The sequence below is a fragment of the Octodon degus genome, unplaced genomic scaffold, assembly GCF_000260255.1.
Source record: "Octodon degus isolate 3935 unplaced genomic scaffold, OctDeg1.0 scaffold00045, whole genome shotgun sequence".
In the NCBI taxonomy this organism is placed as follows: Eukaryota; Metazoa; Chordata; class Mammalia; order Rodentia; family Octodontidae; genus Octodon; species Octodon degus.
Window position 1 is genome coordinate 3,635,926 of NW_004524621.1, and position 23,912 is coordinate 3,659,837.

The 23,912-nt window shown below is 52.3% G+C and overlaps 1 protein-coding gene across 1 annotated transcript; it reads left to right on the top strand.

Moving 5' to 3' along the window:
- The first annotated feature begins 4,155 nt into the window (after nucleotides 1–4,155).
- On the top strand, nucleotides 4,156–22,960 carry Tmprss3 (transmembrane serine protease 3). Its single transcript, XM_004631785.3, has 13 exons — nucleotides 4,156–4,232; nucleotides 4,626–4,770; nucleotides 8,699–8,809; nucleotides 9,480–9,596; nucleotides 9,832–9,955; nucleotides 11,922–12,047; nucleotides 13,940–13,983; nucleotides 14,600–14,765; nucleotides 15,494–15,663; nucleotides 17,114–17,209; nucleotides 19,847–19,989; nucleotides 20,243–20,395; nucleotides 22,887–22,960. The coding sequence occupies exons 2-13, from the start codon at nucleotides 4,677–4,679 to the stop codon at nucleotides 22,902–22,904; spliced, it is 1,362 nt and encodes a 453-aa protein (XP_004631842.1). The 5' UTR covers nucleotides 4,156–4,232; nucleotides 4,626–4,676; the 3' UTR covers nucleotides 22,905–22,960.
- Nucleotides 22,961–23,912: the final 952 nt, after the last annotated feature.

Consider the following 23,912-nt stretch of genomic DNA (forward strand, 5'->3'; position numbering starts at 1 on the left):
TGCGCCTGGGCTGGGACTGGTCCCGCCGGCGCAGGGTAGCAGGAAACTCTCCGCACACTCACCGGACCTGGGCTAGGACTGGGTCTCGGCAGAAAATCCTACTCGGCGGGCGGGGTGGGGGAGGCACTGCGGAGTGGTGGGGGGCGGCCCGAGGGGCTGGAAGAGGGTCAGGCCCACGGTGCGCCTGGGCTGGGACTGGTCCCGCCGGCGCAGGGTAGCAGGAAACTCTCCGCACAGTCGCCGGACCTGGGCTAGGACTGGGTCTCAGTGGATTTATTTTTTGTGATGTTAAAATCAGCCTGTTTTCTTGAGACTGATCCCCTTAGTCATAAAATATATATATATATATATATATATATAATATTGTATGTGGTAAACAAAGTAACTTGCCTTTAGAATTTTGAAAATATTTTATATTAAAATGATTTAGTCCCTAATGATGGTTTTATTTTTCTTACATATTCTTCAAATTTTTCTCTTTACATTTCGCTGTCTCCTTTCTTTCTTCCTTCCCCATCTACTGCCTTCCTGCCCTCCCTCTTTTCTTCCCTTTCTTTATGCCTTATTTTCTATTTTATTTTCTTTTTTCTTTTTAGCTTTGTGGAATTAGTTTGGACCTCCAATAAGATGCTAAATAGCTGTAATTTTAGTGCATCTTCTTGCATTATTCTCTGTCTTAGAGGGAAATGTTTCAACATTTCACCTTTATGTGGGAGTTTGTTATATTTTTGATAATAAGTCTTTTCTTTGCTGTTTTTTTTTTTTTTTTTTTTTTGGTGGTGGTGGTACTGGGACTCAAACACTTGCCAGGCAGGCGTGTATATTACTGAGCTAGATCCCTGGCCCTGCCTTTTTTTTTTTTTTTTTTTTCTTTTTTCTTTTTTGGCTGGCTCAGCCAGTCCTGAGGGCAGGGCTGGTGTGGCCTGTGGTGCTGGGGATCAAACCATGGTCTCCTGCACCTGCCTAAGCTTGCCTGAGCAGGTGCTTTAGACTGCTGAGCTCTCTCACCAGTCATATGTCTTTCATTTTTAACTGCATATACCTAGGGTGAACACTCTGACCTCCCCAGGGTCTTGCACTGTGCTGAGCCCTGACTTTGCTTTCCCAGCCTGCTGTTTTGGTGAAAAAAATAGTCCAACGGTGATGCTCAAATCAATATCTTAAGTAACTGCCTCTGTCATGGTATCAAAATCCCCTCAGGGGAGTTCCAGCCCAGACTCGCCTCGCTCTGCAGCTTCTGTTTTGTACAGGGACCACTCTGCTGGTCATTGTGTGTCCCAGCTGCACCTCCACCTCCTCTCCCTGCCCCTGCTCTGATAGCCACCAATTTTCTTTCTGTATTCTTTTCTCTCTATTTCTTTTCTAGAAACCACAGGTCAGCATTTGCCTTTCCCTGGCCTCTGTCACGTGGGGTCCTCCAAGCCCATTGTCCTTTCGCTGGGACAGTTAAAGAGATTGAAGAGATGCAATAATTTCACAATCAAACAACTCACCTTGAATTTGAAAGTCTAGAACTAGAACTCATTGCTCAGAGGGGACGGGGGGAAACAGATGTGTGGCCTAGGAGGGCCTCAGTTTGATTTATCTTTCTCTTCTAAACAGCAAACATCTTTCAGGGCATTGTACCTGTGTTGGCCAGGAAATGCCCTGCTTGCTTAACCCCTGCTTCTGAGCCACACATGGGTGGTGTCAGAGGGTCCCGTCCCCAGAGTTCACCAGGATGGGAGACCTGTTCTTCTGAGGGTCATGTGCCAGCCCCAGACATGGTCAAGTCTCTGTTTCCAGAAGGCTCTTTTCCAACCCAGATGGAATTGGTTTGTAGGGCACTTACTGAGTAGTTTTTTCTAGACATCCTGCTACACGAATGGTCACCCTGGGAGAGCAGTTTGACCTTGGACCTGTGTCTGATGTCACTGTCAACATGACTTCATGATGGCTGTCAGTTACCCATGTGCCTCTTTGGTATTATTTGTTCACGCGGGGCTATGGTCAGGGCATCTGGGCACACAGTCCCCTTTGCAGATTGTGGTGGTGCTGGCCCTCGGGCTCAGGAATGAGAGGATGTTCCGCACTGTCCTCTGAGATGCTTGTCACCTCCAGCACACAGATCAAAGTGAAGGAATTGTCGGGTATTTTCTCCTGTCCCTATCTGGAACAGAGGTTTGTCCTGGGCTGGCAAGTCCAAGTTTGGAGGAAATGGACACATCCAAACTCTGAGCCATGGGTTGACTGGAGCAGGGAGGTGGGAAAACAGATAGAGTCAAACCAGGACAGCCTCAATTTGTTGCTTGGCTCCCTGGGCTGCTGCTATAGACTCACCCCGCCTTCACATCTACTCTGCCTGGCCAGGCTTTCTCTTCTGCACATTCATGGATGGGGTATTGTGGCCATCATGGCTTACACCCTGCAGAAGCCCTGCCAGGCCACCTGGGTCCCCATCATTCCATCTGACCAGCTTTGCTGGCTCAGGTCCTCTGTGGCACCATCTCACGGAAAGCAAGCTAGACTCCCTTCTGAAGTCCCAGCTTCCGTGACCTGGGCATCAGGCTGGATGGCCTCACCTCTTGGTGTCCCCTTCTCCCCTCTGGCCTGGCACAGGCCTTGCAGGGTCTTAGACACTTTCAGACACTCACTTGGCGTCTGAGCTAAGGGTTCCCCGCTATGGACAGTGATGCTCTATGGCTCAGGGTGCTGCTTATCCTAATGCTAATGTCTGTCCACCCCAGCTCTCGCTGTATCCCCTTCCTCTCCTCATCCTTGGCCAAGGCCACCTTTGAGTCCCCCATCAGGCCCTGCTGCCAGTTGTGCTCTTTATATCTGGCTTTCAGTGGATGTAGGAGACTGGGGCTCCCCACTCAGCTGTCCAAACTTGCTTCTGTCAAAACCTGCTTTTCCTTGTAGCTGTTGCCCTGGGAACCAGAGCATACCTCCTCTCTGCACAGTGCTCAGCAACAAGCACTCCAGCCTGGTCTCTTGTCCTTGGGCAGCTACAGGATGAGACCCATGCCTGCTCACCCAGAAGGACAAAACGCCTCCTCTCAAGGGTCTCTGCCTGTGGGGGCCACCATCTCAGCAGGGGCACCTGCGTACCACCATGCTCCTCTGCAGAGCTTCAGAAAGGCTCCCTCCATGTGACATGGTCCCGTCCCTGCAGCGAACCCCCTGGGCCACCTGATAGCCACCCTGGACTTGGGTTACACAGGAGCCGCCACAATGCCATTGGCCGTGATGACTGTGGCGACAAGGCCGAGTGACTCGGTGAGAAGCCTCCTGCCGGACTGTTCCTTGGCAGCTGCTCCCAGCCTCACTGCTTTTTATCATGAACAAGGAAATTCCTCCTGCTTTAGGCCATGGCAGCTCCAGATGCGGTAAGTGATGTGGGGTGGGGACGGATGGCACCTGAGGGGCTCTTCTGCACGCTGGGGGTACCTCTCATGCAGTGCCAATTTCAGGAAGTGTTTCCCTGTGAATTCTTTTTTTTTTTTTTTTTTTTTTTTTTTTTTCTTTTTCGTAAAGAGGAGCTATGGAATTCGCCATGTGCTGGCAGGGAGCATGAGGCTCTGCAGGAACCAAAGCCGGAGCCGTTGGATGTGAAAGGGTTAGTTTTCTAAGGCAGCCCTTGAGGCAGCACCTGGGAGAGACGGGCAAGAACAGTTTTGTACATAAACCTCCCTTGGTTAGGTTTTACTAAGACCTTGGAAAGCAAAGTTCCTTTTAAATGGCTCAGAGTTGCCTTTGGAGTCTTAAACTCGATAATGGGCAGCCAGGAGGAAGACAAAAACAGACCTGAGGATCGGGGATTTTGAGCCTGTAGGGACTCCGCAGATCTCAGATCTGCAGGGATGCAGGAGCCCAAGAAGCCAGGCACGGCCCCCAGAGAGTGAGCAGAAGGTGCCCGGGAACTCTGTACTCTCTTTCTCCCCAGGCTCTTCCCAGAGTCCTGGGAATGACCGCACTGGGCTCTTTGGCCTTCTTGGCCTTCCACAGGTAGACACTGAGCCCAGTTTCATAGGAAACTGAGTCCCTCAGTGGCCTTGGCACAAGCTCCAGTTTCCAGCCACTCCTCACCCAACTATGTGGGGGAGGCCCTGGTCCTAGAGGCCGGATGCTTCATCCTTAATTAGGTCAGGCCTGTGTGCGGCAGGGAAGGGCCGTATTCACAGGGAGATCCTGACGCTGTGTCCAAGGGTCCCTTCCCTGGAGCCACCTACATCTGGGGACCCCAGCATTATGTGAGTATCAACTTCCTGCCTTTGTGACAGACAGCACCTATGGCTACACAGAGTCATGCATACAGGGGCCCTGGCTTTAAAAGGCCCTTATTTTCTGAAGAATATTGACATAGTCACTGTTGACTGATAAAAGGGCTTCTCTTTGAAGGTGCTGTTTGATTTTAAGATTGGTTAAACCAATGATGGAAATGTAGTCCTGGTGGGGGGTGGGGGTGGTTAAGTTTATGGTCTTTTTCTAATTCTAGAAGCTTTTTGGTTCAGAGGGAAAGAAGCATTTTTGATTAACTGTTCTTGAGTCCCTTTGTGTGGATCTGAAGGACTTAGAATACGACAGACACGGGGGACACTGGCACTGTTCTCGGGCAATAGTTACCTCTGTTCTTCCTGGGGCAGGAGGTGGAGGTGGAGGTAGAGCCCAGTCTCAGAGGCCCTGAGATCGTCACCATGGGGGAGAATGACCCACCAGCAGCTGAGGCACCCTTCTCCTTCCGGTCACTGTTTGGTCTTGATGACTTAAAAATAAGTCCTGTGGCACCAGGTAGGTGGTACCAAGGGGAAGCTGGTGATGTTGGCCCTCCACGTAGATGACAGGTGTGGCTGAAGGGACAGGGTGGAGGGTTCCTCCCTGTACACTGTCATGCCAAGGTAGACACCTGCCTGCCTTTGGTTGTAGAATCCCAGAGAGATAAGAGGGCGATTTTGCTCAGTTGCTCCCTAAGTCTCTAGACACAGGTATTTTACTTTGTGGTTGGGGGTTTACAGAAATCAGGATTCCACAGTGGCCCTGGTCCATCCTGGAGGAGGGAAGATCCTGGCCAGAAGAGCGCTGAGCCCTCCAGGGAGTCCTGGAAGGAGTGGCCAACAGCCCTTCATGAAACCCTATAACAAGCTGTCTGTATACCACCAAAAGGATTAATGTCTAGATTAAAATCCAGCAGTACCCGACAGCTGCTCTCAGCAACTGGAGGAAGGAAGTTACTTTGTAAATGCTGTATGCCTGTCTGGTGAAGATGAGATCCTCCAATATCTGCCCAGGTGGGCAAAAGCCCATCAGGAAGTGCCCAGCGGAGCTGGGGGCTTGCTGCTCCGGGAAGCACCTGGGAACAGGGAACATAGACAGTGCTGGCTGAGGTTCTGGAAGTGAAAGAATGACCCTATTGGTCTGTAAGCCACCCAGACAGCTGACATGTGTGAGGGATAGACAGAGGACAGTGGGGGAAGAGGGCTCAGTAAATGAAGAGATACACGATTTTAAAATGTGCCTTAAAATTCGCATGAAAGTAATGGAAAGAAGAAAAACCTTTCCATCCCTTGACCCCTAGGTCCTACTTAGCTCTTATGTCTGTCTCTAAGTATGGATTCACACAGCATAGGATGGGACAGTGTTTTTGGACAGGCTCCCTGGCTTCTATAAGGGTCTGTACATCACTGGGACTTGTACCATGCAGAAGTGTAGCCTGTGTCACCACCCCATCACTGGACCTGTAACTGTCTCTAATATTTTATAATCTCAATATGAACACGAAGAGTGTGGTACACATTCCCACCTTCTACTTTTTTGATTGTTTATTTATGATTAATTCCTAGGAATGTGAAGGCACACACATTTTTTGTATTCATGTGTTTGTTTATTTTTTTATGAAAGTCTGTGGTACAGTGTTTACATTCCTTGGGGAATTGATGCATGGACAGAATACGTTTTAATTTCTCTTTTTCAAATCCTTTTCCCTTCTCTCTATCCTCCCTGGAACAAAAGTGTTTTTAGTTCTTTTTATTTATTGGCAGAACCGGGGATTGAACTCAGGTCCTTGTGCTTGCCAGGGAAGCGCTTATTCCACTGAGCCATCTCCCGGGACCCAACAAAAGTGTTTTTAATCCTTTCCATTTTGATGGTAGAAATTTAGATAATATACCCATAACCAAAAAGGTTTTTAAACTCACATTTGTATCATTTCTCAGAAAAATCCTATTGACCCTTATTGTTGGACTTGTTGCTTTTTTCTATGTCTTTACCTTCTGAAGCTCTTCAAAAGAAACTTAACAATTTTGAGTTCTTTTTCTGTGGCTTTACATAATTAAGTATTTTTCAAGCATTGCCTGTGAGTCAAATCTGGCCCTTTGCTTATTTTTATAAATAAAGTTTTATCAGGACACACACTTTCGCTGATTGGCATTCTATATCTGGCCAAGTTTGTGCCATAATAGCAGAGCCAAGTGTTTGGACAGGCCAGATGGCCCCTAAAATTTGAGCTCCTCACAGAGAACCCGAATCTGCCGACTCTCTTCTACACTATGTCAAGCATGCGCACGAGTGTCTCACTGCAGGTGCATGTTGTTGCTTATTCTCCACCTCCCACCTCTTGTTCATGTTCTAAGTGTCACTCTTCCTAATGTCCCTGTAGGTAGAAACTTAGGTTTATACCCAAGAGAGCCCATTAGGATACATTCCCAGGGGTGCAGGTCCTGGTCTCTCTTCTCCCCTGTGTTTTAGCCTTCTGGTGTCATTTCCTGGTGGACACAGGTGGGCACTTGCCACAAGCTAATGGTCCAATGGGGCCCAGCTTGCCTTCTCTGGGCAGCAGTGGAGATGAGGGTCAGAGTGCTGGGGACCCTGAAGTGGAGTGAGCCCTAGGCAGCCTTGCATTCCCTGGCAGGCACAGAGATTTCTCACTCACTTCCTCGCTCATTCCTTTGTCATCCATTCATCATGCCATTCATCTCGCACATGTTTATAGCAGTCTCTTGATCTGGGCCCTGAACACACTGCTGGGCTCATCCAGGCCTAAAACCAGCCCCCCAAAGCTCTCTCCTGTCTTCGACTGCCTGGGCCTCATTTCCTTCTCGGTCTCCTGTTCCCTCTCACCTCTCTCCTTCCCCATTCAGTTTCTTTTTCCACATCTGCTTTGCTTCTCTGTCTCAGGCAGCTCTGATAACTCTGGCTGTGTTTGGATCCCTCCAGTACTGAGAGGGCAAAACTGTGGTTTCTGAGGGCAGAGGCAGGGAGATCTTTAGATCTGTCCCCTTTGCAGATCCCATCCTGCCTACATTTTTCTGTTTGGTTTTAGGGCAGGGTCTCACTATATAGCCCAAGTTGGCCTCGAACTCACAGAGATCCTCCTGCCTCAGTCTCTTGAATGGCAGGCATGTGGCATTATGCTCTGCCAGAGATCTCTCCTAGATTTTAATTTCAACAGCCTCAGCGTGGCTGTGCTTCGCAGGTGGAAGGGACAATCAGTGCCATGTGGGCTGGCCCTGGGAGGATGGGGCTGCCAGTGCCCTCCCTCCTGGATTGTTGTGTGCCTACCTCTTCTCCTCAATGTCCTAGTGCAGCCTATGTGCACTGAGGGCCTGAGATTTCACCTGTTTGTGAGCAGTGGCACGTGGCCTCAACCTTATGGGTGCAGACTGCTATGCAAGTATCTTGGGGCTGAGACCAGTGTCCCCAGGCTGCTGATAACAAGCACCACCGCTGGGTTATTGAAAGAAGCAAGGTTTATTCTCTGTTCTAGGGACCATGGTCTAAATCCTAGGTGTGGCTGGGCCTTGCTGCCCCTGAATGCTGTGGAGCTTGACCCTGGCTCCTCCTGGCTCTGGTCATCTGTGAACAGCCTTTGGCCTCCCAGGGCTGTAGACGTGGCCATCTGCCTTCACCTTCATGTGACTAATTGCTCCTGCTGTCCTTGTCACCATTTCCCCTCTGTGTATGCCTACCTCTCTGTCTCAATTTCTCTTCTTTTTTTTGAGACCGGGTCTGGCTATGCAGTTTAGGCTGCCTTAAATCTACTATGAAGCCCAGGCTGGCCTCAAACTCAGTGATCCTCCAGCTCCAGCCTCCCAAGGGCTGGATGACAGCTGTGCACCACCAAGCCTGGCTTCCGACTTCTCCTTTAATAACAATGACAAGCATGTTAAATTAGGGTCATCCCTAATGACCTCATCTTACCTAATTGCTCACTCTATACAGATCCTCTAAATCAGACGTGCTGGCACATTCCTGGAACCCCAGCACTCTGGGATGCTGAGGCAGGAGGAGTGCAAGATTGAGTCCAATCTGGGATGCTTAACAAATTAGTAAAATCTTGTATTTAAAAAGTAAAACAAAAAGCTGGTGTGATACTACTCAGTGCAAAGGCCCTGGAGCTCAATCTCTGTGGACAGCCCCCCCCCAAAAGCCCCTCTTAGTGCTGTGACTTTTTGAAGTCCTGAGGGATTAGGAGCAGGACACATCTTTCTGGGGACAGTATTCAGCCCAAAGTGTAGACCCCAGCTGAGGCTGGATGAACCAGGCCAGGTCAGAGGAGACTGTGGGGTGAGCAAGGGAACTTGCCCTTCTTGAGGGAGCTCCTCTCTCTAGTGGGAACTTCCAGGGCCTGGAGCAGAGGAAGGAGGTGAACAGCTGAGTTTGGGTTTAAGCCCCTCAAAATCAGTGTTCTCTGGTTCCTGTGCTTGCTCCTGCCTGGGTCCAGATGCAGACGCGATGGCCGCACAGATCCTGTCCCTGCTGCCCTTGAAGTTCTTCCCGATCATCGTGGTGGGCATCATCGCCCTGATCCTGGCACTGGCCATTGGCCTGGGCGGTGAGTCCAGTCTGTTAGTTAGCAGGTGCTGGGGCACTGGGCGGGCTTGAACCTGTGGAGCCTGCCCTGGCCATGCTCAGGGCTTCATCACTGAGGAGCCCACACAGGGATCTGTGTCTGTCATTTAGACACTGAAATAGGACCTGCTTGGGGCGGGGTGGCAGGTGGAGGAGACAAAGTCCCCATTCATGGGTGCTGGGCACCTGCTGCTCTCTGAGCAAGGGAAAGTGGGTCATTTGGCAGAAGAGATCCTGATTGGCAACAATTTCTCATTTTCTCCTTCAAAGAGCTGGACCACAGAGGAGTTTAACTTGCCTGCAGTGGCTGTGTAGCCCTTAGTTTGTTCCTGTCCAGCCGAGTGCCCAGGAAGCAAAGGTGGCCCGGGGAACCCACTCAGGGCTCCTTGCTTGGCCTTGTCCTGCTTGCCTGACCTTGAGCCCTCCAGTGTGTAAATTTACTTTCATCATGCAACAAAGTGGGGCCCGGCAGCTCCACCCCGCAAAAGTCAGAACAGAAACCGAGCTGAAGGAAACAGGCTGCTGACAGGGATGCAATTTCAATACAGGTTTCATTATTCATGGCAAGCTTACTGCCTGTCCCGTGGCACATGGACAGTTGCCAGTGCTCTGCACTAACAAAGCTGCTTGTGAACACTCTTGTCTTCTCTTAGTCCACTTTGACTGCTCCGGGAAGTATAGGTGTCGTTCATCTTTTAAGTGTATTGAACTGGCAGCACGCTGTGATGGGGTGTCCGACTGCAAAGACGGGGAGGATGAGTACCGATGTGGTAAGCTGTGGCTGCTCCCTGCCTCATCCACCAGCACTAGGGCCTGGGGCCTTGGGTGGGAGCTCAGGGAGGCTGTTCCTGGGAGAGGACATGGCTGAGACCAGGCCTCTGTGTGAATCAGGGTGCAGACGATGCACTCCACCTGCTCTGTGGGGCTAAGGGCTGGTGCCAGGGGCTGCTGGGGGAGGCCAGGTTAGTGTGGTGCCGTCAGCCTGACGTCCAATGTCTGTCACAGTGCGGGTGAGCGGCCGTAGCGCTGTGCTGCAGGTGTTCACAGCTGCCGCCTGGAGGACCATGTGTGTGGACGACTGGAAAGACAGCTACGCTGGTGTAGCCTGTGCCCAGCTGGGCTTCACCAGGTAAGGGCCAGGCACCGGCCACCACCCAGGGCAGCCACGGCTTGAAGGGCACCCAGGAGGGCAGCTTCTTTGTCTGCAGCCCAGAGCTCCACTGCAGGGGAAAACTGAGGTCTGGACAGGCCACGGACCCAATCAGAGTCCTCAAGTGCAGGTCAGGACTCTTCTTAGGCCTCAGCAGGAGCCTGGACACAGCCACTCTGGTCCTGGGGTCTTATTCCCTGAGGGTTTGAGGAGCTAGGGTTTGTCCTTTTCTCTTCCTTTCTTTTTTGTAGTACAGGGAACTGAGCCCAGGGCCTTCATACTGAGTTATACTCTCAGGCCTCATTTTTTATTTTTTTAAGACAGGATCTTCCTGGTCACCTAGGCTGGACTCAAATTTGCCATCCTCCTGCCTCAGCCTCCCAGAGGGCTGGGATCACAGGTGTGAACCATTGCGCTTGTCTTGAGCCAGGTTTTTAAAGCCTGTGATTCTGTGAGAACACAGTTGTTCAAAATGCTGTTTAGCAACTTGTGGAAGAACTGTTTTCCTGGATTTTCTGCTCCCATGTTTGGCATTGTCTGGGTGACTTTTGACTTTGGAGCAACACATTGCCATCCAGACACAGGCTCTGCCTCCCTGCAGCCTCCCGAGGGCTCCCCTACCTCTGTGGGTGCCCTTGGCATCACCCTCATTGCCCTTGACCCTCAGCACTCCCACCAGGCAACTTGAGGACAGAACAAGGGGACCATAGTGGCCTTGGATGTGCGACCTGGTGTGGCCCGGGGGCAGGGTGTCAGAGTCTCAGCCATCAATGGTGATGCACCATTTGCTTGGTCACCTTTGTGTAAAGCCAGGGGAGCATGTAATGTCCCCCTACATATGTCCCTGAGACTGTCTTGCCCTAATCCTGCCACCTCAGGTTCAGACACCAGCTGTGACTCTAAGCTCCACACCACTTGGACAGAACTTTTGGAATGCCATGCTTTGCGCCTCAGAGCCAAGGAGGAGGAAGTTCACCTTGTGCACCCACATGTGCATACATGCACACCTGCACACATATGTGCACACATGCATACATGTGTGTATGCACATGCCGCAAAGGCTGATACTTCCCTGGAAGGGGCTTCAGCTTCCTACTGAGCCCTCCTTTCTGCTCTTCCCCCTCTGGGGTGAAGGCTCTGCCCCATACCTGTCTTCTGGTCCTCAGGGCACCCAGCTTGCTGACGTAGGCACTGCACCAGTGGGCAGCTCCCCGTGTCCCCACCCCAGCCTGTGGGGGACAAGTTCTCCCCACTGAGCAGGGATCCTATGACGTATTCTTATGAGACCTGGTCCCAGAGCAGTTTCTCCCGTCTGTGGTCTCTGCTCAGTCTGCTTTCTGCATTATATCTGTGCTAATCAAAGAATGCAGTGAATGTTTCAAAAATTGAGTAAAAGATACATTGCCATGAATCTCCCTTAAAACCCTCTCCTCACCTCAAGCCATTGATGCTCTACACACTTGCCTGGTCCTGGGACTCCTGGGTCATCCGAAACACACACACACACACACACACACACACCCCGGGCTGGCTCTGGGCAGACCAGGAAGGTCTTGGTCCCCCAGGCCCACCTTCTCTGGTGTTTGGCATCTACTTGGATGCCAGCTGACAATGCCACACCTGGTTCTGCATGTGGCTCTGCATTCCTGCTTTCAAGTCAAGCAAAGGCCAGGTCAGCTGCAGGAACAGAAGTGGGACTCCAGGGCCTGAGGAAGGGTCTTTGACCTGAGGCAGGGGAAGCTGGGTGGCAGGGAAGAGGTAGACAGCACATCACCCCAGACCATGCTGGTGGGGGAACCCTGCTAAGCTGTGTGTACTTTTGGCAGTGCCAGTGGACACAGGGGTTTCCCCAAGCACGAAACCTGGAGCCTTGTGCCTGAGCACAAGTTGGTGGAGGGTGGGGGAGTCAAGACCCCCATGGGGACTGTGTCTGGTGTGCTTGCAGCTACGTCAGCTCAGGTGACCTCAGAGTGGACTTGCTTGAGCCACAGTTCCAGGGAGCCTTTGTGTCCATCAACCACCTCCTGCCGGATGACAAGGTGACCGTGTTACACCACTCTGTGTACGTGAGGTAAGCAGGAGGTGCTGTTGTTCACACCTTGCTAGGTTGCTGCCTGGGCTTGTGGAGCCGTGATGGGGACAGGCCGGGTGGGCCTGGTTGGGGAACAGGAGCTGAACCCTATCCGGGCAATGACAGTCAAGTGGACAGCGGGAAGGGAACGCAGTTGGCGAGTAGACCAGATGTGCATGGGGTCACCTAGCAGGGACGCCAGCTATATCTGGGTCTTGGTAATAGGGAAACAAGGAAGGGAGGGACGGAGGGTGGGGGAAAGCGATTGCCCTGCTCTTTAAGGGGTGCTTTAGGGTTCAGTGCTTATTCTGCATGTTTCCCCAGCAACTACAGGGAAGCGAAACTGGTGTCCTTTGTGACAATCACCTGGTGACAAAGGTGAGGGGTCACTTGCGGTTTCTAGTTTAGTCAGTAAAGAGCAGATGCAGCCAGGTGCCAGAGTCCATGCTCTCCCTGACTCCTGGGACCCTGCGCTGAGGCCCGAGTTCTCTGCTCTGGGGCCACGGCTTCCTTGTCTGTGTAGTTGGGCCCTGGGCTGCATAGGGGTCCTGAGTGCCCTGTGTAATGAACTGGGACTGCAGAGATTTCAGGACCCCCCAGTCCCTCATTCCAAGGCCTCACAGTGGGCCCTGTCCCCATCTGGAGAGGGGTGGGTATCATTGGGGCCTGCCCTAGTGCGTGACCCCAGGTCAGGATGTGAAGAACACCAGGGAAATGGACACAGGTGGCACCAGTGGGTGTGTAGATGCCACCCATGTGACTTTAGAGGTCCCAGGTATACTCTAGTGGGTGAGGTCTCCCTGTGCATCGGGGAGCCCACCAGCAGTGCTTGCTTCTGTTTCAACATGGACTAAAATTGTAATCTTTATTCAAGAGTAAGGGGAATGAAAATTTATTTTTCTTCATTTACAAGATCAAGTAAAAGAGAAAAATATTCACTCTGTAGACCTTAGATACAAGGAGAGGCCAAAATATATGGTGAATATTTAAATATAAAACATTTATTACTGTAAAAGACACATCACTTTAGATCCCCTTCAGACCCTTCCCTTGTCTCGGTTACTTTTCTCTCTTTGCTTGAACAAAATACCTGACAGCCAAAATTAAGGAAAGAAAAGTTTATTTAGCTCACAGAGGAAGTTTCAGTCCATACTCAGCTGGCTCCAAGGCAGAGCAGAGGGCAGCCATTCTTGGCAGCGAAAAGCAGCAAAGAGCTAAGGGAGAAGCAGCAGCTGCGGCTGCTAGCAAGCCTCTCTCCCTCCCTTATATTGTAGCAGATTACCCACCCCGGGGCAGGTGTAGACTCATACCCATGATCTCAGCATTGGATCATGAATTAATCACAAACTCTGGAAACCACCCCATGACTGCATGAGGCTTTGGGAGGACAACCAGACACAAACCATAACATCTCCCTCCATCATACACGTTCATCCCATTGTCCTTGCCACTTCTTGCAGAAGCTCTGGAGTACTCTTCCTGAGGGTCCTTATGAGGTATAATCAAAATTAAGGTGACTCTGCCACCAAGCGCCACCCCATGGAAGGGCAGGCTTATAAAAACATAATGCTGTGTTCTCATGCACCTTATTCACCAGATCTGGTACTGTGTAACTTCTGACTCTTCTCCAAAGTCTAAGTGATCATGACCAGGAAAAGAGTTTGAATCAATTCAGGACATTGAGGCAGCCAGGACAGCTCAGCTAGAGATGCTCAGGAGAGAAGACTCAGAGCTGCTGCAGAAAGTGGCCAGGATGTGACCTCAGGCGTACCCTGCAGCGGACCCACGGCAATGGGTCTTTTACTGTAATAAAAGCTTTAAATGTGAACCTTTGCTGTATTCTGCTGTCACACCTTCTACTATCCACGATGCCTGTCATTTCTCCACATTAGGGATGGATGTGCCTCAGGCCATGTGGTCACCCTGAAGTGTGTGGGTAAGTGTTCTGGACACACAGGGAAACATGTGGAACCAGCATTCACTGCATCATGCCCCGTTTTCCCAGCATTCTCTGAGCCTTTTTCTCTGGAGTGTCAGGTGGAATGGAGTAAGAGGTGGGTTCACTCTCACCTGTAGGGTGGGGAGTGGTCCAAATGGGCAGCTTCTTTGCAGCAGGCAGGACCTAAGGCCTAGAGGTTCTGTCCCCATGTGCAGTCCCCAGCAGTCTGGCTCCCTGTCCCCTTCCCCTTGGGCTTCTCCAGTGGCCTTGCCTCCTTTTCCCAGCAGGAACTCCCCTTGAAGGGGTGGGGTCTGGATAAGGTGTATAGGGGAGATGCTACCAGCATCCTCAGCCTTGTCAGGGACCTTGGCAGACTGGGGGTAGTGGCTGACATCCTGAATATTGTCATTACAGACTCTGAATGCTGGGGTCACTATCACACAGAGTCTCATGACCCAGTGCAAGGGGGTCTTGGCTCTGGGCCACTTTCCACACTGCTCACCACACCCACCCTGTCCTCAGGCCCCCGTGGTCCTGGGTGGGAGCAGCAGGGTTCAGGGGAGCAGTCTGGAAAGCCTGCAGTCTCCCCAGACACCTTGCCCTCCCTCTGCAGTCTGTGGGCTGAGGACCGGCTACCGTGCACGCATCGTTGGTGGGAATGAGTCCTCGTTGGCACAGTGGCCCTGGCAGGTCAGCCTCCAGTTCCAAGGTTACCACCTGTGTGGGGGCTCGGTCATCACACCCGTGTGGATCGTCACTGCTGCACACTGCGTTTACGAGTGAGTGCTTGCTGGTATGGTTCCTGGCTTCCAGGTCCCAGCTGGGCCTGGGCCATGCGGGTCAGGGCTGAGCTGGGCAGTGAGCAGGTTTGGAAGCCAGGCAGGCAAAGCCGCCACAGCTGAGTCCCACTGCATTACCTACCCTCCACCCCACAACCCTGGCTTCATACTAGAGTGACAGGAACCTGAGTTTAAAGCAGGGCTTCAAACACAAAACTCACACCAAGGGACAGAGAGGCTGGAAGCACATATACAGGATGGAGATCTGAGCCTCTGGCCTTCGGCAGCTAACTGCATGCAGCGGGCCATGCTAGGCTGAGGCAGGGTGAGGCCGTGCAGTGTGGGGTGCAGTGAAAGCCCGTGAAGGCCCCTGAGTCCCTCAGGATAGGCTCTTCTGGGGAGTAGGGGGTAAGAATGCCCCTCGTCACAAGGGTGCAGTTTCCCTGTTCCTTTCCCCCACTCTGATGGTGGCTATTGGTAGGCAGTCCTGGTGGCTGCTTTGAGAGCCGAGCCCTGTTTGCAGATGTGAACTGCACTGGGTGCGGAGCGAAGTCTATCTTGGACACACACAGTCATCAGCTGCATTTCCCCAGGGACTTCCTGGGAGTGTGGTCAAGGTGCCAGGCCCTGGGCCACCTCCTGCCCAGGGACACCTTAGGGCACCTGAGTGTAGTGTGTCCCATGGCTGGCTTTGTCCTTGGTTTCACCTTCTGGCCTGTCCATTTCAGCCTGTACCTCCCCAAGTCCTGGACCATCCAAGTGGGCCTGGTTTCACTGCTGGACAGCCCAGCGCCCTCCTACTTGGTGGAGAAAATCATCTACCACAGCAAATACAAGCCAAAGAGGTTGGGAAACGACATTGCCCTCATGAAGCTGGCCGGGCCACTCACCTTCGACGGTACCTCTGGGTTTTCAGGTTGTCTGGGGCTTATTTGTTTCAAGAGGGTTTGTGATTGTGTATGGAAGTGTTTTTATGGCAGCTGCTTAAACCTTATTGGAAAGCCCAGCTTCATGAGTCTGATTCATGTGGGTATTGGCATCTGCTGATTGTGCTTGTCATTAAAGTTGTGACTTTCCTGGTTCTTGGGATGATAAACATTTTCAGTTGTACCCTGCACAATTTGGCTAGGAGACAAAGAGTTGTTGGAGCCAAATCTGGTGACATGGGGTGGCATGCCTGTGCTCCTTGTGGAGGACATATTTCTAGGTAGATGTTGCTATGGGTGCTATGGGGGGCAGTGTTCACGGTGCTTGTTCACCAGAAATGACACACCGACACTTGGACTTTGCTAACAATTCAGTGGGTGTCCTGTTGCTTCAAGACCCCATGCATCAGGGAGGCCTTGGTTTCAGGCAGGTCTCCCACATTTGCTTGAGCCTCAGGTGGCTCCAGATAGGTCAGGAGGGCCAGGAACACCCCAGGATGGATGCTCTGTAAGGCAGAGGACGCAGTCCCAGGCTGTACCAGCAGGGGCCCCACAGGCCAGACCTGACCCATGGCCCAGTTTGGTTAATAACATTCTCTTGGAACCTCGTCACACCCATTTCCTGGCCCATTTCCAGGGGAGGCTTTCACGCTGTGGTGGCGGAGTCCTGGGGCAGTGCAGAGACCCAGTGCTGAAGCCTGTGTGCTCTCGGCCCTCTGTTCCAAAGGCTGCCAATCTAGACTGCACACGGCACTGTCCAGGGGCCCTGGGTGGAGGACAGGGTGAGATGTCCCTGCTCTGAGCCTATGGCCCGAGCTGTCCCTGGAGAAAGTCAGTGCCCCTTACCCTACAAGACTGGATGTGGAGGGCAATGACCACGTGGAAAAAGAAGCAACCAAGATCAGAATAAGAAAAGGGCTGATTCACATGAGAGCACATTGTGAGGGTCTGGCTAGGCTAGAGGCCTGTTTTCAGGAGAGGAATCATCACATGGGAGAGGCCAGGGTTTTTACAAGGGAGTGCTGATTGGGGAAGAGTCTGAGTTAGCCTATGGGATGTCTCAGAAGTGTGTTTCCTGGGGCATCTGGTTCCTTGTTAAGCCTTCCAGGAATACATGCATGGCAGCCAAAGTATACCAAAATCGCCAATTGACAAGACCACTTATATCATATATCTAGGAGGCCCCCTTTCCCTGTGACAAAGGTTTTTATGTTTCTTTTGAGTGTCAGGGCATTAACTTAGGACTGCAGGGTGTGTGCAGGGTGGGGTGGCTTCAGGGGGAGACTTCTTGCAGGGGATTGTAGCCCTCTTGTTGGCAGTGGATAATCATGATCGCCACACTCCTGGGAGACACAGACAGTGGGTCGATGGTTGGGTCAGATGACTGCCCGCTAAGTGAGGTTGTTGTTCCCCTGTCCACAGAGATGATTCAGCCAGTCTGCCTGCCCAACTCCGAAGAGAACTTTCCTGATGGCACAGTGTGCTGGACGTCAGGATGGGGGGCCACGGAGGATGGAGGTCAGTGGTCTGAGATCCCGTTCTGATCCCAAGACCCCAGAACCTTGGGGCAGGGATGGGGACCTCTGATGTCTCATCATGATGCCCACATGGGCAGCTAGAAGCCCAGCTGGGGGTGATGATTCTTGCCAGCCATCTTTGCAGCTCAGGGTCATCAAGGGCACTTCATTGTCTCAGAACCTCAGGAGGGGGCTGACACTTGAAGGGAATGGGGACATCCCCACCAGCTCCCCCCACCATACCTCTCCCCCTCCTTCCTCCTCAAATGCATATGGAGCCACCTGGATACCTTTGTTTAGAAATTTGTGCCTGGTAACCAGTGTCATGTGTGCCCGTGGGATGGTGGAAGTTGTGTTACATCTTCCTTCAAAGATCATGTAGAACAGGCCATCCAAGGTGACCCTGTTGCTATAGCAACAATGATAGCGGCAGTGTTGAGGATGCTTGCAGTAGATGTAAATGAAGCCCGCATTCCTGACTGCTGAGGCACAGGAAGGGCCAGCAGGCTCAGCTATCACACCCACCACTGCCCTAGCTGCTGGAAACATATTAGCTTCCTGTAGTGCTGTAATGAGCCAATCCAATCTGGGGAACTTTGAGCTATAAAGCCTATTGTCCTGAAGTTCTAAAGGCCAAAGTCTGAGACCCTGGCGTGGGCAGTTCTGGCCTCTTCTAGCCCCTTCTCCGGGGCCTGGTGGCTCGGCCATCCTCAGGGTCCCTTGCTTGAAGAGAAGTCACACCAATCTCAGTCCCCATCTTCATTTGCCTCCCAGAAAGTCTTGGGATCACAGAGCCTCTCTCCTTTGTCTGATGGGCACACTGGACTTAAGGCCACCAAGTACAGGAGCTGACCTTGTGACTCTCATTTTAATTACACGAAAAAGACTCAGTTGCAAATAAGGACATGCTTCCCAACTCTAGGGGTTCGGGATTTCCTTTGGAGACCTGTCAATTGTGCCTGTCTCTCCTAAAGGACATGGGGCATACCCAGCTCCAGGCCGTTGGCCCCTCCTTGTCTACCCACTCCCAGTACTCTTGGAGGTGCCCACCCTGGCTCAGGATCCTTTGGTTCTTGGCAGTTTCAAGCCAGCACGCACTTGGCCAAGTGCAGCCCGTGCCAGCATGGTGGCACAGAGGGTCCTGGCTCTGTTGGAACTGGGACTGTGGCTTGTGGAGGAGCAGGAAAACCAACCTCTGCTCCTCTTCCTTTCCTGGGGGCACTCACTGGGGACATGGGCCCAGCAGAGTGTTTCTAATCCCTTTGAGCTCTGCAGAGGGGTCTCTGGAGGATAGCTCCTTCCTCTGTGGAATTCCAGAATTGCTGGGCAGACCTGCTCATCTGAGCCCCTGGGATTCTCTGTGTCCCACAAGAGGCCCCAGCACCCCCCTTCCTGCACAGGACTGGCTGAAGCCCTGATCTTCCCCCTTCTTTGTATGAAGCTTCACTCATATATGGAACCCTCAGCCTTGGAGCTGCCCCTATCCCATGTGGGGTATCCTTGTGTACATGTGTAGGTGGGGATACAGGGTGAGGGACCCAGGCACCATGCCCAAGACTCCGCCACCAGCTGGTGCCAGGCGTGGGCTCCACCTTGCTGCCCCTCCCCCTCACCTCAGCTGCTCTTCAGGCATCTGGAGGATTGGTGGCAGCTGCCCCTGACCTCTCAGCTCAGTGTCAGGCCAGGGTGTCCTGTTGAGGGCTGTAGAGGTATGGGAGGATTTGGGGCATCCCCATGAAAAATGCGAGGTGACACACTCATTGTGCATGTAAGGGAAGGTTTTTAGGACCTGTGTGGCATCTGCACCACCTGTTGGAGGCAGAGAGCAAGGCGTCTCCTGCCTGGGCTCTCTGTAACTCAGGACATCCTGGGGGGTTGTCCCTTTATGTTGGCTAAGAGGTTGGCCCACACAGTTGTATTACTTTCTGGTGGCTGCTGCAACAGGAAGATCCAGCTTGGCGGCTTAGAGTGGCACAATTATAATCCTGGAGAACAGCAGTCCACTAGGAAATGGGGTGGACAGGCTGGCTCCTCCTAGGGGCCTGGGTAGGGTCGGGCTGCAGCCCTGAGCTCCAGGGCCCTCCCTCCCCTCAAACTCATCTGTGACTCTGATCTCTGCTTCCAGCCCCACATCTCCTCTTCTGAGCCTTTTCCCTGCACCACACTCCTATCCTTTCTGGTTCTGCACCCCACCATATTTGCAAGGCCCCTTTGGCTGGGTCAGCTGTCACAGGTTCTGGGGATTGGGACACATGTGTCTATAGAGACATGTTTTTCTGCTGACAGCTGCAGGTGCTGTGTATAGCCTCCCTGAGCTTCTGTCTCTCTTGCAAATCTGGCTCTGCTTTCTTGATTTGAGGGCCTGGGCCAGGACAACCCTGGGCAGGAATCCTGGGCTGCTGTGGCTCCACCTCCTTCTCCACTTTGGGCCCCATGGAGCTCAGGGCCTCTTGTGAGGGAGCGGTGATCTAGGTGAGGTGCAAGGCTCAGGGAGTCCTCTGTCCCCCATACAGCCCTGTCCTCAGGGGCGCCAAGTCCTAACTGGTGGTCTGCTCTTGCCCTCAGTGTCACTTGGCCCTGACACCTGCCCTCGGCACCTCTCTTGCTCCTCACTATGGTCTGCCCTTGTTTGGAGCAGGTGATGCATCCCCTGTGTTGAACCACGCAGCGGTCCCGCTCATCTCCAACAAGATCTGCAACCACAGGGAGGTGTACGGTGGCATCATCTCCCCGTCCATGCTGTGTGCCGGCTACCTGAAGGGTGGGGTGGACAGCTGCCAGGTAAGGGTGGCCCTGGCCGCTGAGCCTTCAGCACTGTGATCCAGCCCATAGGACAGGCCCCTGCCACTGCTCGAGGGCATGGGAAAGAAAGGTGCTGGAGACACAGCTGTCCTTCCTGGGGCAGGGCTTCTTACCCAGCCTCCCTGTCTGCACTGGTGCTGAGGGAGGGCACTGCTCCCTGAGTCCTCCCCTGGTGTGGCAACTGGGCCTTGGAAGCAGAGCTGTGTCCTTGACCATGCCCCTTGCCCACCAGGGAGACAGTGGTGGGCCCCTGGTGTGCCAGGAGAGCCGGCTGTGGAAGCTGGTGGGTGCTACGAGCTTCGGCATCGGCTGCGCAGATGTGAACAAGCCCGGGGTTTACACCCGCATCACTTCCTTCCTGGACTGGATCCACGAGCAGATGGAGGTGTGTGCTGGCTCCCTCCCATGCAGGCTCCAGAACCCAGGGAGGAACTCTGCTGGGGACCCACCAGCAGCGACTTGGTGGCTCAGGGCATAGCTAATCTCTGGGCTGGGCAAGGCCCTTGGTGGGTGCGGCCATCACACAGCAGAGGACGAGTGGCCAGTCTTGGGGCGAGGACCCCAAGTATCCCCTATGATGTTGCCCCTTGCTGGGAGCCTGAGAGGAACTCAGAGTGTCTGGGTAGAAGGGGCCAGGACTCCTGGGCTCTGGACTCCAGGGAAAGGCGTTCCAGGCTCCACTGCAAGGTGACCAGGGGACAGCGGTATGCAGGTGGGGTGACAGGGTGTGCTTGCAGGGTCACAGGGCAGGATCTAAGCCCTGGCCTGGAGGGCGGGCAGCCAGTGTCTGCTGACTCCATTTCAGGCTAAGTCTCTTATCACTTGGACTAGTTTCTAAGACCTTTGCCCTTCTTCCTTCAGGTAAAATTTACATGACAAAAGTGAGCCATTGTAAAGTCCAACACTTTGTGGCCCTTGTGACACCGATGTGTGGCCTCTCTCTAGGTCTGAAACACGCTCCTCACCTCATCACTCCTGCCCTTTGAACAGCTTCTCCTCCTTCCCCAGCCTCTGGTAGCCACATTGCTTTATTCCTGTTTTGTTTTGTTTTATTATTTTATTTTATTTTTTATTTTATTTTATTTTATTTTATTTTATTTTATTTTATTTTAAAGACAGGATCTCCCTAAGTTGTTTAGACTGGCCTTGAAGTCGCTGTGTAGCCCAAAACAGGCCTTGAGCTCACTGGGATCCTCCTGCCTCAGCCTCCCAAGTGCTAGGATTGCAGGCATGCACCACCACTCTTGGCAACCAAGCTGCTTTAAGATCTTCTAAAACTGCTCCTGGCATTGGCCTTCACATGGCTTTGTTCTTTTTATGCCCCCTCTCCTCCCCAACTCCCCCTCTACCCCTTGGTACTGTTTTTGCCTTAGGAAAATCTGTCTCCCTGTCTCCTATCTTCTGCCTTTTATTTTGCTCTTTATTTGTTAGTACTTCAGGGCTCTCACTTAAGAGAAATCACATGATGTTTCAGCTTGTGTGTCTGATTTATTTCACTTGACAGTGTGGTCTCATCCTTCTATATGGCAGAGTGGTGCTCCATGGTGTGTAGACACCATGTTTTCTTTATCCCTTCATCTGCTGATGGACGTAGAAGCTGCTTCCAAGCTTTAGCTGCTGTGAGTTATGCTGCTAACAGCGTGGGTGGCATGGGTCGCTGTAGTGGGATGCCTTTAACCCTGCTGGAAAGGTACTCAGGAGGGAAGCAGCTGGGTCAGATGGTTTCTAGTTTTAGGTTTTGGTGGACTCTCCGTGTTGATTTCCATAGTGGTTGTACAGTAAGTCCCTGAATTATAAACATGGGAGTTGTGAGCAGATATGAATGGACCTCCTTGCATTACAGATACTCATAGATGTGAACAAATCGTGGTGGTATCTCACGTGTCTGCCCGGTCACTGTTGTGCTGCTGTGTGGAGTGAGAGGAAAAGCAGTGGCGATGTGGAGGGGGTCTCTAGGAAGCACAAAGTATCATGCATTGTGCATGAGGCTTGGGAGACAGCTCAGTGGCAGAAGTGCCTGCCTTGAAAGCTCAAGGTCCCGAGTTCAATCTCTAGTGCTGCACCCCCCCGAAAAGTACATTGTGCATATATACACTGTAATGTGTACACTGTATATTTGTGTCCAAGGTGTGTAGGACTCACTTTGTTGGCCTTAGGAATGAGTCTGACTTCTAAGTTGGATGTTTCTTACTGGCTTACCTTCCCACCAACAGTGGACTCTCTGCAGCATTTGTCATTGGATTTCTCGATCTCCTTTCTGGACTAGGATGGCATTTCAGCATTGTTTTAATTCCCATTTCTCTAATGGGGCCCTCCTGGTTTTGGTACATGGGGTCTTCAGAGCATGGGTGAGTGTCTGGGACTGTTGCCAGCTTTGCTGCCCGAGGAACTTTTCCTGGGATGTGCTAGTCATCTCTGACCCTGACCTCCAAGGGCCTACAGGAGGTCACACTTGTTCCCAACCAAATACCAAGGTGACTCAGAAAGACCCTTCTGAAGCAGCCTCCCACCCCCTGCCAGCTCCCCAGGTCTCAGCTGTCTCTCTGAGTGCTTTGATGAGCCCTTACGCCTCAGACACCATCCTGTCTGGCACTTAGCAGTTCTGTGCTTTGACAGCTTCCTGTTCACTGGCAGGTTTCTCTGTCTAGTTGGGGCTTGAAATGAAGTTGTTCCAACTCAAACCAGAGCTTGGGAGGTGATTCTAGGACCTGGGACATCCCCAGGGCAGCTCTGGGGGCCATCTTGGGCAGTGATGATCACTGCAGAGAACCCTGTCTGTCCCCAGGGATGGTGGAGAGCTCTCAGGGTGGCCTCCAGCTGCCCACTTGTAATGTCTGAGAGGTGGCTGGCAAGGTGACATCTCTGTTTGCTTTTAGAGAGACCTGAAGACCTGAAGAGGCTGGGACACATTGCTGCTGGGCTCCCATGCAGATGCCCAATCCTTCCCCAGACCTGAGCATGGGCAGGGTGACGCAAGCGAGTGCTCTCAGAGCTGAAGGGAGATGCTGGCCTGACCCCGGACACCCAGTGCCGCCTGCTTCTCATGCCTTAGCCATGAGGTTTCGGCTGAGATGATCTTGAAGCTCTTTTCTGACCTTCACAAAGAACTAAAGCAGAGTATCCCCATGTCCTATCCTTTCCCATTTGTTCACTTGATTTTTTTAAAAATTAATTTTACTGCTACACATTTGGGCTACATAACAGTGACCTTTGCTTGGGGAGCTTGGGACAAATACATATCAACCCCCTCAGCCCTTCCTCTGCCCTCCCCTCATTCTCTTTTCCCTGAAATGGTCCTGCAAGATTCCTGATGAGGCAGCAGAGCCCAGGACGACCACTGGCCAAGAGGCAAGCGCCCAGAACCGTGGGCCTGGATGGCTCTCTGCACATTTCGTCCCTCGACACTGGACTCGCCTGGCACTTCCTATGTGCAAGACCCTCTTCACGTGTAGAGGCTGGTCTTCGATGAATGCGCTCCAAGGCTTGGTTTGGTCATTTCCCTGTAGCATTTGGTGTTTGGTGCATTACTGGTCCTTGTTTCCAAACAGCAGTCCCATTCTGTAGAGGGCTTTGGGTTCTGTGAACAAGGGCTGACCACTCACACACACCCAGATCAGCTTGAACTGTGGGCCTAGGTAGTTTTGGTCTCTCCCACCCACCCATGGGAGTTGACATTTTCTGTTAGAATAGGTTTTTCAGCAGAGTCAAAGGACTTCATATTCTAGCCTAAGATCCACCAGTAAGGTACAAAGATGCAAAAGTGTGGGTGGAACAGGATCCAGCCAGATCCAGGGTTGGAGGAACCTCAGCCCTGCCACTGGGTCTGAAAGCAATCAGAGTAGCAGGTAACAGGTCATCAAGGCCAGCTGCTATCCCCTCTGCATTGGTTTGCCAACCCACCA

Coding starts and splice junctions, on each gene's coding strand:
- Tmprss3 (XM_004631785.3), top strand. CDS start 4,677: ATGGGGGAGAATGACCCACCAGCAGCTGAGGCACCCTTCTCCTTCCGG. Junction 13,984..14,599: donor GGTCACCCTGAAGTGTGTGG/GTAAGTGTTCTG, acceptor CTCCCTCTGCAG/TCTGTGGGCTGAGGACCGGC. Junction 15,664..17,113: donor CGGGCCACTCACCTTCGACG/GTACCTCTGGGT, acceptor CCCTGTCCACAG/AGATGATTCAGCCAGTCTGC.